This window comes from Kryptolebias marmoratus, linkage group LG19 (assembly GCF_001649575.2).
Source record: "Kryptolebias marmoratus isolate JLee-2015 linkage group LG19, ASM164957v2, whole genome shotgun sequence".
Classification (NCBI taxonomy): domain Eukaryota; kingdom Metazoa; phylum Chordata; class Actinopteri; order Cyprinodontiformes; family Rivulidae; genus Kryptolebias; species Kryptolebias marmoratus.
This window is the reverse complement of record NC_051448.1, coordinates 3683313-3696403: the sequence shown is the minus strand read 5'-3', so window position 1 is coordinate 3696403 and position 13091 is coordinate 3683313. Positions and strand designations below refer to the sequence as shown.

General features: G+C 40.3%; 3 protein-coding genes across 11 annotated transcripts in view; 1 reads left to right on the top strand and 2 right to left on the bottom strand.

Moving 5' to 3' along the window:
• Positions 1–2965, bottom strand: part of gnpat (glyceronephosphate O-acyltransferase) — a 13269-nt gene extending 10304 nt beyond the window's left edge. For 4 of the 5 annotated variants that reach the window (XM_017431398.3, XM_017431399.3, XM_017431400.3 and 1 more), the window contains exons 1-3: positions 2827–2965; positions 1249–1440; positions 21–197 (exon numbers count right to left, since the gene is read on the bottom strand). In XM_017431398.3, the coding sequence (XP_017286887.1) occupies positions 21–197; positions 1249–1440; positions 2827–2850 (393 nt within the window). In that variant the 5' untranslated portion in view covers positions 2851–2965. Of the gene's footprint in view, positions 1–20; positions 198–1248; positions 1441–2281; positions 2414–2826 lie in introns of those variants that run through there. The other variant, XM_037981517.1, reaches the window with a different exon arrangement.
• Positions 2929–7642, top strand: lg19h1orf131 (linkage group 19 C1orf131 homolog). Of its 4 annotated transcripts, none has more exons than XM_017431402.2 (10): positions 2929–3042; positions 3127–3231; positions 4272–4433; positions 4540–4631; positions 5361–5420; positions 5496–5591; positions 5677–5763; positions 5839–5876; positions 6197–6328; positions 6414–7642. In XM_017431402.2, the coding sequence occupies exons 2-10, from the start codon at positions 3153–3155 to the stop codon at positions 6448–6450; spliced, it is 783 nt and encodes a 260-aa protein (XP_017286891.1). In that variant the 5' UTR covers positions 2929–3042; positions 3127–3152; the 3' UTR covers positions 6451–7642. The 4 variants fall into 4 exon arrangements, with proteins under 4 accessions (XP_017286891.1, XP_024865168.1, XP_024865167.1 ...); XM_025009400.2 differs by having other exon boundaries at positions 2953–3064; XM_025009399.1 differs by lacking the exon at positions 2929–3042 and having other exon boundaries at positions 3049–3231.
• Positions 7643–10558: 2916 nt separating this feature from the next.
• Positions 10559–13091, bottom strand: part of LOC108244870 (E3 ubiquitin-protein ligase TRIM9) — a 42675-nt gene continuing 40142 nt past the window's right edge. For both annotated transcript variants that reach the window (XM_037981516.1, XM_017431396.3), the window contains 2 exons: positions 12225–12387; positions 10559–11143 (listed from right to left, as the gene is read on the bottom strand). In XM_037981516.1, coding sequence (XP_037837444.1) covers positions 11096–11143; positions 12225–12387 — 211 coding nt within the window. In that variant the 3' untranslated portion in view covers positions 10559–11095. The remainder of the gene's footprint in view (positions 11144–12224; positions 12388–13091) is intronic.

Sequence of the window (13091 nt, the reverse complement as noted above, 5' to 3'; positions counted from 1 at the left end):
CCCCCCCCCTCCGTACTCACCCTCTGGACGCCCTCTTCGTTAACGCAGACGCTCCTGAACAAAGTTTTGAAGACTTTGCTGAGAACGAAGGCGAAGAAGCGGATCGTGCTGATCTGCAGGTGATGAGCCATCTCCTCCAAGATGGCCGCCGCCTCCGCCTCGACTTCATCTGCCGTCACGCTCGTCTGTTTGGAAACCTCCAGCAGGCATAAAAGGGAATATTAGTTAAGGATCGGATAAATGCAACCATTTATTTCCAACTTCTTCACTATTTATGAACACTTTGCTGACCTGATCTGATAAAAGATAAGAGATAGATACGGTACCTTTGGCCTTTGAATAAAAAACAGAAACTGTTTTACTGATTTCTGATTAATCAGACCAGATTTTAAAAATAACTGATGCGGATATTCTATATTTACAAATAATACACAGTGTTTCAGGTGATTTTTGTTACTTTTTCATTCTAATAAATCTGTTTTTCTCTCAAGTCTGACTAAAGAATCCTGCTGTGTCCTTATTCAGCCACAAGGGGGCAGCATCACCATTTTCCTGTTCCATTAAAGCTATTCTCTGTTGATTTTTGTTTTTTATTACTAATTATTTGGGTTTGAGAGAAACCAGAAGTCCTGTTTTCAGTCTTGGTTTATTTAGTCAGCCTTTAGTTTGTTTCGTCTCTCATCTCAAATATATTTTGGTTTCATAAATATCATTTTCTTTGTTGAATGTAAGCACTGTAACACAAATAAAGCACATTTTCTTGTGTCTGATTCCCGCTTTATATTATTCATGTTTGTATTAATGTTCATGTCAGCACTGAAATACTCAGTAAGTAAATGTAAAACCTGTGATAATGCATGTAGAGAATCATATATATTACAGGATGCACAAAGTTGCTTTTCCTAATTCTTCTACGCAATAAAAGTTGATGTAACTAAAACTAGAGGTCGACTGTTTTCTGTGGCCGAGCTTTAGAAATCAGGGCAGATGATGGTCGATTTACAACACAGAGTCTTAACATTTTTGGTCGATATGTATTTTTTTATTTAACAAAATATAACAATAACTGCTTCAGTCTAACTGCGATAACCTTTAGAAGAACTTGTACATGTTAAATAACACCTAGAAGAGCATTCTTGCTTTAAAAAATAAATAAAAACTGTGGGCTACAGTGAGCTGGATGCAGCAGGACGAACAGGCATGAGGGACAAAACATTTAAAGGCGGGTTTATTTAGCAAGACGCTCACCTGATTGATGACGTACTGAAGCTGGTCGGACTGCAGCACCATGGTTTTGAGCTCGTCGGCTCTGAAGGGAGTCAGTCCTTTATACAGGAGGGGAGTGTAACACCTGAGGGCGTACCTCAGGTCACTGGAGCGCCTCCTCTCCTCCAGGATGTCCTCAAAGTCGTCTCTTTTCTTCAGCATAGGATCTCTGTGCTGTTAAAGACAAAAGAGTAAAGTCAGGTTTGTGGAAAAAAGCTCATAAATAGGCAGAGTTCGATCAAATCTACTGAAGTTCAGTTTTATAAAGTTTTAATCCCATAAAAGCTGTACGGTTTAAACCGGAGACGTATTTCTGTTGAATGATAAATTCACACAGAGTTCTAGTTTCTGGAAATTAGGAAACAAAGAAATAAATAATTTGTGCTTCTTGCCTGAATTCCTGAATAGATTAATAGATTTTCATGTTATTTGCACACAAGTCAAATAACATTTTATGTGCACAAGAAAATTATGCTGCTCAAAACAGTTTGTTTATCGGCCATTTTGGGCACAAATTATCTTCTTCTTCCAACTGTTCTCTTTTCAGGGGTCTCCACAGCAAATCTAACTCTGTCCTCCATGTCCTCTCTGACTGCATCCATATATGTCCTCTTTGTCTCTAACATCCTTCTGTCCCTCCTCTGCACATGTCCAAACCATCTCTAACTTTATCTCCCAGTCCTTCAACCTGTGCTGGACCTCTGATGTCCTCATTCCTGATCCTGTCCATCCTCGTCCCTCCCAAGGAGAACCTCAACATCTTCAGCTCTGACACTTCCTGTTCTGTCTCCAAACCAACATGGCTGCTCTCACCTCTGTCTGTAAACCTTTCCTTTGACCTTTGCCCTTTGCTCCCACCCTTTTGTCACAAATCCCTCCTGAAACTTTTCTCCATCCTTCCTGGACTCTCTTCTTCACCTCTTTACTCCCTGTTTTCCTGCACAGTCGACCTGAAGTCCTTGAAGTTTTTTTGTGTCCTCTGTTCCACCTGCCTCCACCTGTTCCCTGTTCTCACCACAGATCAGGATGTCCTCTGCAAACATCACAGTCCTCGAGGATTCCTGTCTGTCCTCATCTGTTAGTCTGTCCATCACCAGAGCAAACAGGAAGGGCCTCAGAGACGATCCTTGAGGCACTCCCACCTCCACATGGAAGCCATCTGTCCCTCCTATATTCATGTCCTCCTAATAATTGTTCCTAATATGAACAAGAAATTTCAGTTGTGAAATAATAATATTACAACCACTTGTTCTTCAGCTTATACACTGAACTCCTGATGATGTGTTAGCATAAATGAAAACGCCTTTGGAAGATTTTTACCCCTGCAATCAGCCAGAATTAACACAAACTGTGTAAGCAGAAGGAAAATCAAAAAATCTTAAATCAAACTTTATGGCACAGCATCATATATATAACTTTTTTAGACCACCTGTAAGAAAAACAAGAGTAGATTTAAAAGCCAAGTTGCTATGTAAACTTAAATTCGGCTTTAATTTGGATAAAATGTCAGAACTGTTCAGTTTGAGTCAGAAGAAACAGTTAGCTTATGTAGCTACGTACCAAATAAACCGCTTTGGACGCCATTTTGTGTCACACCGCTCGGACACAGATGCTGCATTCGGTGAAGTTCTGTCCCAGTAATGTTCCTGCTCCTCTGCCTCTCTGTGCCACACTTTTAATCGAGAACAGCACCTGCAGAACTTCACATGGGCGTGTGAACCGCTGACATTTCCCCGACACTTCCGGGATTTCTTCACGCTACGGTGGCTGGAAAGGGTCAGAACGGCTTGTGCGACATGTGAGTTCGCGGTCTGTTGTCATTCATAGAAATTAAGCAACAATTATCTTATCTTTTTAAAGGTGCCTGCTCTGTATATCTGCCTAAGATGAGCTCGGGGGGAGACGGGAAAGAGGACGAGGACTGTTTGTTTCTTGAACGTGTTCTGGATTCACTTTATGACTTTGGTAAGCGCTGTTAGCTAATGTTAGCTTAGCTAGCCACTTTAAAGGGATGGTGTTAGGTCTCAAACTGGGTCTTTAGTTTTAACATTTTGTCTTAGTGCAAAATTATTGAGGCGGAATGATCGGGACTAGTGCCTCTTTTGTGTTTTGCGTGAAACTTCAGCTTAAATTGCTAAACTTAATTGTCAAAGCTCAAGCGATATGAAACGTTGTTTGCAGTAGGTTCGCACCATTTATACACCAGCGTATGTACCGGCGATGTTAGCGCGGCATTTTAGGCAGTGTGTCAACCGGCGCAAAAGCTGGATAGTCTGTTTAGATCCCGTTCAGATACAGCGGCGACAACAATATATGCCAACCCCAGCAATTTTGCTGACATAAACATGCCTGCTTTTACCGTGACTCCTCCTTCCAACGAGAAACTTTTCCCGCACGCCGTTACATCTAGTCGGGTCGCGCGCCGGTGAAACGGCAACGAGCAGACCACTGAGTGAATAAAGGCAAGGGTGTTGATGTTCAGGAAGAAGAGGAGTTTAAAACATGTTTAAATATTGAAAAACTACAAACAAACAAAAAAAAGCAGCTGTACCTCGTAAATAAATAGTACTTCATAAAAACTATAACAGTTTATTATTATTATTATTGTTATGGTAAACAAGTCCTTTTCCTTCCAGCAACATAAAGTTAAACTCAGTCCAATTATAATACAATTTAATTTATTACACTTTGAGTTAGTCTCCAATTATAATTTATTATATTTATCCTTTTGTACGCCCTGCTTGAATTAGTACTGTAAATGTGGGCTAAATGAGATTAAATTATATTCATTTATTTCAAGATTTGTCTTTATTTATTTGTTTGTTTGTTTGTTTTCTGGATGCATCCACTACTCTGTTCTTTCAGGAGTTGCTGATTTTAATCTGTAATCCAAATACTCCCTTCAGTTTACCACGTAGTGTTGAGAAAATGAAGCAAAGTTGTTTTAATCGGGTGTTGAAGGGTTTTCATTCAGATTCATTTCATGCTTTTGATCGATGGTGCAGGATCGGAGCTGAAAAGGACGTCTCAGAAGAAGAAAAAGCGGAAAAGACACGAGGAGGAAGAGGAGCTTCCATCGGTGGAGGATGTCTGCGGTGATGATGAAGACTGTGAAGGAGCTGGAGTTCATGTTGGCGCCGAGCACCAACCACAGACTGAACACGAAGGTAGTGAGCGTCTCAACGAGTTCATTTTCTTCTAGGAAATGGTTCCGATATCTGCAGATAATTTCAGTTTTCAACCTTGTGATTTTCCTCCACTTTTCTCCATCAGGTCCAACCATCCAGCAGGTGGAGGTAGTTACATTTCAGGACCCCAGGAAGAAACCGAAGCCCAAAGAAACTCCAGCCTCCAACAAAATGCCTGTACGTCTTCACCGCTTTAAGCAACTTTCTGTCCTCTGAAAGCACATCTGAGCCTGAATAACTTCAGATAAATAAATGTAGACATGAGTAACATCAGTAACTTAATTTAACTTCGATTTGAACACAGAGCCTCATAGATTCCACTGTGGGTTTCAAATTTCAACACAGCAGAGTCAAAGCGGCGGCGGTTTGATCTATGGTCCTTCCAGAGCCAATAACTACTAACTACATACTAGTTATAGTTATAATAGTTTTGACTTCTGAGGTAAAATAAATCCAGAGTGTTACCTTTACAGAGAGACCAAGCTTTTATAAATACTCCAGTGGGTTCAAGAACAGCATGTCATTTAATTTGGGTATTTTAGGCATTTTTTTTAAGTTCTTTACAGTCGTTCAGTGGTGCAGTGGTTAGAGCTGCCGCCTCACAGTGAGACGGTCGCAGGTTCACTTCCAGACCTGGGGTCTTTCTGGGTGGAGTTTACATGTTCTCCCTGTGCTCACGTGGGTTTACTCTGACCTCATTGGTGACTCTAAACTGTCCCTATGAGGGAGGGTGAATGGTTGTTTGTCTCCATGTGTCTCTGTGATGGACTCAGACCTGTCCAGGGTGTCCCCCGTCTCTCACACAGTGACTGCTGGAGACAGACAGCAGCTCCCCTCGAGTAAAATGAATGAATGAATTATTTTCTTGCATCACTTCTCTTTCGTCTTCATGGCCGCCGCCTGAAGGCCCTGCAGATGTCTGAGCAGCAGCAGAGCAGCCGTCAAGAAGAACTCAGCTTGGAAAAGGTATCGTCCCGTTCCTGTTTGTAAAACGTACCGCTGTGTGTAACGTAACGACGGCGCGCTCCGTGTCGGCTGCAGGCTCGTCTGGACGTCCACCGCTTCGGACTCACCGGCTACAAGAAGGAGCAGCAGCGCGTCTTCGAGCAGGATAGGGCGGTGATGCTGGGAGCCCGGGTGAGAACAAACCAAATTTCCCTTCTGCTCTGCTGCTGCGTTCTTTCTTTGATCGGGTGAAAGCTCAACAGTGTCTCCTGCTCAGCCTCCTAAGAAGGACTACGTCAACTACAAGGCGCTCCAGCAGCGGATCAAAGAGAAGAAGCAGAAAGAGAAGGAAGAGTTTCAGCCGGTAGGAGCTGCACGTTCAGCCATGTTGCACTTTCTGTTCTTTGTGCTCGTTGTAACACGAGTCTCTGCTCTGCAGGACAAGAAGAAGAAGAAGAAAAGGAAGAGTAACCAAAGGTGGGCGAGACTTTGAACGTTCGGAATCTGCTGCAGCGAGAAAATAAGAAACATTTCAAACTCAACTCCAGTTGGACGTTCTGCTTGAACATAAATATTTGTCTTTGAGACTTTAAATTTAGTAAAAAGAGCCGTCAAAGGCGACATTCCTCAACGTTCAATATCTTATTGAAGCTCTGACGTGAAAGGCGGCGGGCAATATGCATTCCTTCGAGGAACTTTTATTTTCTAAAATGCTTCTTAACGCAGAAGTTTTGGGTTTTTGTCCACCATCTGTTTGCCTGACCTTAATGCAGACGGTTTTGTTGAATTTCCACCAGAGACAAGAAGAAGCCGTCGTCCTCCGGTTCCGGTTCTGGTTCCGGTTCTGCACCCTCAGGTCAGGTGGGTCGGTTCAAGAACGGCATGCTGCTCCTCAGCTCCAAGGAAATCCAGAAAATCAAATCCCACAAGTGAGAGAAGAAGGTGCGGTTAAAAGCTTAAACTCTTCGTTTTTGTTTTTGCGTGAAGTTTGAAGTTTGTGGTTTTTGTTTGCAGGATGAGACGCCGGCATTCTTCAGCCAAACATGTTTAAAGAAACGGTAAAAATCCTGGTTTCCTGATGTGTTTGTGGCCTGAAACCGGACCTGAACCGGCTGAAGAGCGGGACGCATAAAACCCAAGACTCTGACAGATCGTATGACAGTGAATTTATTTCATTTCATATAAACGAACCCCAAAAACGAGACGTTTCAGTCTCTCCTGTTCCACTTTGACCCGGTTACAGCGCTTGGCTTTCATTTATAAACCAATAAAAACATTTCCCCCGGCAGCAGGGACAGAGTCAGAACAGGACACAATTGAGGTAACTTATTTTCATAAAGAAATAAACATATTTACATCATGAGAGCAGATAAAAACGTCTGTGTCGACAGCTTCAAGAGGTTACTTTTTTCTTTTTCTTTTTTTAGACGTAAACACTGAAGTTTTTACAGAAACTCGATCTTTTAATTAATTTTTTTTGTTAAAGTCGATGAATTAAGCAAAAATAAAAACTAAAAACAAGACCACTGATCTGGCAGTGTATGGCTGAGCAAGGTCACAGTTTCGATTTAAAGAAACATGAAGATAAATGAAGTTTAATCGCTCGTTTCAAGCTGTCTGATCTTTAGGATACTCTGCAGACGTCTGGTGATCGATCACCAGCAGCCATTCAGTTCATACAACAAATACATTGAAGACAAACGTAAAATAAACAGTTTTAAAAGGAAATATCTACATACCGTATGGAGTAAATAAATTACATATATTTTCTGCCGTTTTTAAGGTAAATACGTGACAACGGCGATGGCATGCTTTCTCCCAGCACCATATATTAGAGGTTAAATCTGAAGAAGTCGTCACATTCATGGGTGGGTGTCAGGTAAAGGGACATGCTGAGCAAGCACACGGACAAAATCACACTTATACAGGAATATCTGTTCCAATCTGAGCTGCTCCTCCCTCCAGAGAGGAAATCGGCCCGCAGGCATGCGAACTCAAGTCGATCCATTTTCAGAGGGAAAGGAAAGGTTGATGAACCTGAGGGCATTTTGCTCCTCTGGTGAGGGAGCTGAGAGGACATCGGGTGGAAACCTGGACCCTTCATCAGATGCTTCACTGTTTGAACCCGGCCTAAATCTGGACTCTGCCACTAAAATTTAATAAAAGTCACAAACCTGTTTACTTTGGAAAGGTTGATTTCACACAGATGAACTAAACTGTAAATAAATTTATTTTTATAAGGATGTCAGTGTCTTTATTTGTCATTAGCGTCATTAAATCTAAAATATTTTTCCTCCTTGACGGCTTTGTTAAGCTTTGTGTGGCTTCATAACCTCAGATTTATTTTAATTTTAAAATTCATAAATTTATCTTTGCTTTTTCACTCACTGTTCTCAAGCTAGCTGCTAAATTAAGTCTGTAACAATGCTAACATTAGCTGCTAACCACCTCACAATGGTTTTATGTATTAAAAATGGGGGAAAATACAACATTTGTGTTCAAACAGGAGCCAATAGTCTCATCAAACTAATTATTCCATATTACTTGATTTAAATTTTAATTTATTACATTAAGTTAGCAACTTTTTATCAGTAGTAATGCTACCGTTAGCTGCTAGGTGCTAACCACCTAGCTGGAAGTGACATCATATATTTTGTAAGCATTAAAATAAGGGAAAACTACAATAATTACTTTCAAACATGCGACCTATAATCTTTATTTTAAGAGGAATTATTACATATTTTACTTGATTTAGGTTTGAATTTATTGTGCTAAGTTAGCATGTATATTCAGTGATGCTACCATTAGCTGCTAGGTGCTAACAACCTAACTGCTAATGCCTACAAAGACGGGCCTCAAATTCAAATAATTTCTTTTAGAACTGAAGTTTACAAAGTAAGCAACTATTCTGAGTAACAATGCTACATTAGCTGCTAAATGCTAATGATAGCATAGCTACTTAAGATAGTTAAGTACCTAAATATTTTCAAAATAAAAAAATACCTTTTTTTAAACATGGGCCCTAAGTTTTAATCTTAATATTAGAGTAATTAATACATATTATTTAGAGTTTAAAGGAAGGAAGTGAACTAAGTTAGCAGCTAGCTGGAATAGCATCGCTACTGTTAGCTGCTGGGTGTTGATTATTGGGATTTTTGGACAAAAACCTGAGGAGGAAGTTTTACTTTAAACAACAATATTCAAACCCAAACATTTTCATTGTTTGCTGATTAATTATAAACGCATCAAACAGTAAAAACAGGCACCTTTAAATCTGAATTCTGACAAATCCTCTTTAAATAAAGCTGTTTATCTGTTTCTGGCTACAACAATTTAGTCTCAATTTAAACATTTTATCTCTTATTACACCGTTGCATTTAAATATATTAGAAGATTTGGACATAAATTGCAAAATTTCAATAAAGTAAAAGCTAAAAGATGTGAAAATGCATTAAAATGCATCTGTTGTGATTGTTTAAACACCATCTGTGGCTGCTTTTACAAAGATTTCTCACACATACTTTGAATAAAGTCGATTATAAAATATCAGTAGTTTAGTTTCCTAACCTCCGATGTAAACTGTCAGGATGAGATTTCAGGTAACAGCTTAAATAAATAAAAATTTAATTATTATTCCGTTTCCATTGGTAAGGTCCAGTCATTATTCTTCAGTGGCTTCTTGCATTCAAATAAATTATGTTTATCAAATATTACCAATTGTTTACACCTCTAGAGCTATCACTAAATTACTTTCTTACAGTAAAAGCATTAAATACGGTAAGAAATACCCAGTTCTTCAAAATCTTTTGTATTTACGCTCATTCATATTATGTTAAAATAAAATAAAAGTTCTTGTAAGATACGACTGCTATCATCATAAGTAATAAAAACAAATATGTCCTCGATTAAATGTTTAAACAGGATGAAATCTTTCACAGTTTGTCAGATTTTATATCTATTAGCTGCGGTTCCCGCCTCGTGACAGCAGGGGGCGAACTCTCATCGAAACCGCACGATATTTACATCCCGACTCCAGAGGGTTTGTGACGCTGCTCAGTGCTTGGTGCACGCTTCACGTCACAGGTCATCAGTATTTACAGTTTACAGCAGGTCAGGCTCATTAAAAACAAACAAACATCTGGATCTGATTGCCGGCAGGCTTCAGGTCACAGTGGTCTGGTTGAAGCTACTGTCCCCTCCGGGTTGCCGTATTCTAATCCCTGATGAAAAATGTAGCAGCAGGTGTAGCTTTACCTGATGTGACTTGAATCAGAAGCTGCGGGGATTCTTTGGAGGGACTGGGAGATGAGACACCCACTCCTGATCCAGAAGCTGCTGGGCTCAGGTTGGGCTCAGGTTGGGCTCAGGTTGGGCTCAGGTTGGGCTCAGTTCCATTTCATGCCAAGGTTCTCCTAGAATTCAGCTTCAGGTTCCTTTTCCTGTGCAGAACCTGGGAGAGCTGCAAATAATTAAACACCGCAGCGTCTTTTTGTCCTTCATATTTACAGGAAAGCCACAAAAATCAGGCTGAGAAATCCATGAATGAGCTTTCTGCTGGAGGAAAACCTAAACATCTGTGGGGCTTCATGATGTGTTTTTAAACGACTGGAACGTTGTACAAACAGGACTTAACTCGCTCCAGTCAGGGTACAGATTTAAGCCTGTGTGTATTTGCTTATCTGTTAGCAAAATATCTCATCCATCTGATGATGGATTTTAATGAAACTCTCAGAAACCTGATCCAAAATGGCTGCTGCAGGCAGGGAATCCAGAGTTTTTCTCTGATATTTTTTTAAAAAGTTGATTTTCCTGATGTAGATTTACGTCACACGGAGATGAGCGCTTTTTATTCTTTACCTGGGATCTTAAATCAGTTTAAACATTTCTTTTTGTAAACTGTAAAATGTTTGTTCATCACTATAGAGTTGCTTCAAATGTAAATTTGTTCAAAAATATCAACTATTTTTTCACCACAATCAAAAAGTCAACGTTTCGTTTTGTCCTCTCGCTTGAAATTTTCTCCCCATTTATTCCGTCCCAGATGCATCAGAACCTTAACTTTAACGGTTCTTCTCAGAGTAAATTACAGCCAATAGGAGGAAGTGAACTGAACTCAACTAGAAGCAGATTCTCTGCAGGAAGTCGACTCCCAGGTTGGGCAGATTTAATCTTTTAATGAAGCGGATTTCAGCCCCTTATTTCTCAGATCCACATGACGTGTAAACCTTTTAGCATTAAAAAAAAAAGACTTTCCACCTTTTCACAGCAGACAGAAAGCAGGTTGTGATGCGTTGCCTTCACGGCTCTGAGAGGCGAACAGATGAAGGGAGCCGCTGGGAGCTAAAGATCAGCCTTTAAAAACTTTCATGTGGCGCCACAACAACTGCCTTCCTCGAATAAAAGATTCTTCTTCTTGTGACCTGTGGGCTGGAAAACGCCGCGTCGCTGTAAACTGTAACTTGTTTTGCTGCACAGTGAGAGTGTCTTCTGTCGGTTTGGTTTCGTTGTTCAGGGAGAATTTCGGATCCTGGGGATGACGAGCGGGGTTGACAAAGACGACGCGAACACTGCAGTTATCTGTACATGTCTGTTTGATGAACTCAGATTTAATCCCGTCGCGGCCTGTCTGAGACGAGGGCGGGACGAATCCCCCCCTGACGTTGACATCGAAGGTTGGTATCCAGGGGGCGGAGCTCTTACTGTTTGATATTCTTCGGCACCTCCAGGCCCGTCAGTAAGGTCACCTGGAGTGGAGGAAGCAGAGCAGACACTCAGGAGGAGAACCGACCTTTAACCTTTAACCTTTAGTCTCTCGAGCTTACACTTCAAACGCTCCACACACAATGAACACATGAATCTGGGGACGTCTTTGACGGCTCTGCTCTTTGCACGTCTCCATCATGTTTTTTCTAAGTTGATTTTTCTGCCATTTTACAAACTTTATTTAAGTGATTAAAAACAGTTTTGACCAGTTAAAGATTAGTTGAGCTTCAGCAACAACAGTTCTGTTATCAGAGCAACAAATGTGTTTAAAAAAAAAGGGGACAAAATCATAAATAAACATAATTCTTCCGATTCCAATAACTGGAAACCTTGTTTTATTAAATGTATTTTTATTTCTTTGACAGGCTTGAAATAAACCCATTTTTTAAATGCACTTTGTAATCTTTAAAATCATTAGGACATCAAAAGTACTAAAAGCAGCTTACAGCCATTTCTGAGGATGATCCTGTTTCCCTGCAGATATTTTTATTCAAATGAAAACGCAGCTCAGACCAACGGAAGGGTCTGAGCTGCGTTTGCAAAGAATCTCATATATGTAAGTATTTTCACAGATAAAAATACTTTTACTGGCACAAAAACTACGGTAATGCTTACTGGAATGTATTAGATTTGCTATTTTTTTCAATTATTCTTAACAAGCATCTAAAACAGCAAGATAAGCTCATATTATGTTGTTAAAATGATTCAGTTTAGTGTATTCTGATGTGTTATTGTTATTTTCTTACCAAATACAAAAAAAAAACATTATATAGACAGTCTTAAACACCATATTTGGACATTTGATGCCTGCATAAGTAAAAGAAAATGGCAACAACTGGTGCTGTAACTTCCTGAAGGTGTGTTTTATGTTGGATGGGAATATTTTAACAGATATTCTTTGATAAATCAGATTAAAGACCAAAGGATCCTGACAGCGAGAGTTTTTATGTTTATGTAAACTAACATTTTAGCCACACACACATTAATTTTTTCAGCAATCCTTGTCAGAAAACTGTTAATCTAACCGTATGAATGAGAGGAAGTTTGATCCCACAGACCGACCTGAACGTTTCTGTTGAGGCTAACAGCGGGAACGAAAACCCCCTCCAGGTTCTCGAAGGCCGTCGGTCCGTGCTGCTCCTTGTTGATGTAGAAAGTTAACGTGCGTTTGGTCAGATCGAGCAGGACGCCTACGGTCGAGCCTTTTGTGATCCCCCCCTCCGCCCTGCAGAAAACCAGGTTAGAGCTCAATGTCATCTGAAAATACAGATTTAGACGTTTTCCCTTTAATATTTTAGCTTCAAGCAGAAAAGAACACATTTTTTAATGTGTAATACTCTTAAACAATGATGTATCTGAAACACTACATTACTTTATTACTTTATTCATTAATCGATTTAGGTTTTATTTCACTCTTTCTGAACTTCCATCTCCCTGCAGACTTACTGAGTTAGTTCACTTTTCTTTGTTTAGACAACACATCTACCAGGTTAAATTTAGAACCAGGCAGCTGTGGGCCACAGTGGCTGTAGATAATGTAAAGTTTGTTAAAGAAACAAAAAATAATTAACTACATTGTTTTGACAATACAGCAGTGAGGGTAGTTGATGGGTTTCCATCCTGCATGGAAACAGTTTTATAGAAATCTGAGTGCTGAAGGAATCTGCCTGGAAGTAAAGACTCTAAACTTAGTCTGCCCAACCAACCGACCGACCAACCAACCAACCAACCCAACGACCCACCAACCCACCCAACAACCAACCCACCAACCAACAAACCCACATCAACCAACCAACCAACCAACCAAACAATCAACTAACCAACCAACCCACCCACATCAACCAACCAACCCAACAACCAACCCACCAACCAACAAACCCACATCAACCAACCAACCCAACAACCAACCCACCAACCAACAAACCCACA

Bases quoted from the DNA above. Each gene is read 5' to 3' on its own strand.
- lg19h1orf131 (XM_017431402.2), top strand. From the start codon at position 3,153: ATGAGCTCGGGGGGAGACGGGAAAGAGGACGAGGACTGTTTGTTTCTT. The intron at 4,632-5,360 runs GTACGTCTTCAC...CGCCGCCTGAAG, and splicing joins CAGCCTCCAACAAAATGCCT to GCCCTGCAGATGTCTGAGCA. The intron at 5,877-6,196 runs GTGGGCGAGACT...AATTTCCACCAG, and splicing joins AAAAGGAAGAGTAACCAAAG to AGACAAGAAGAAGCCGTCGT.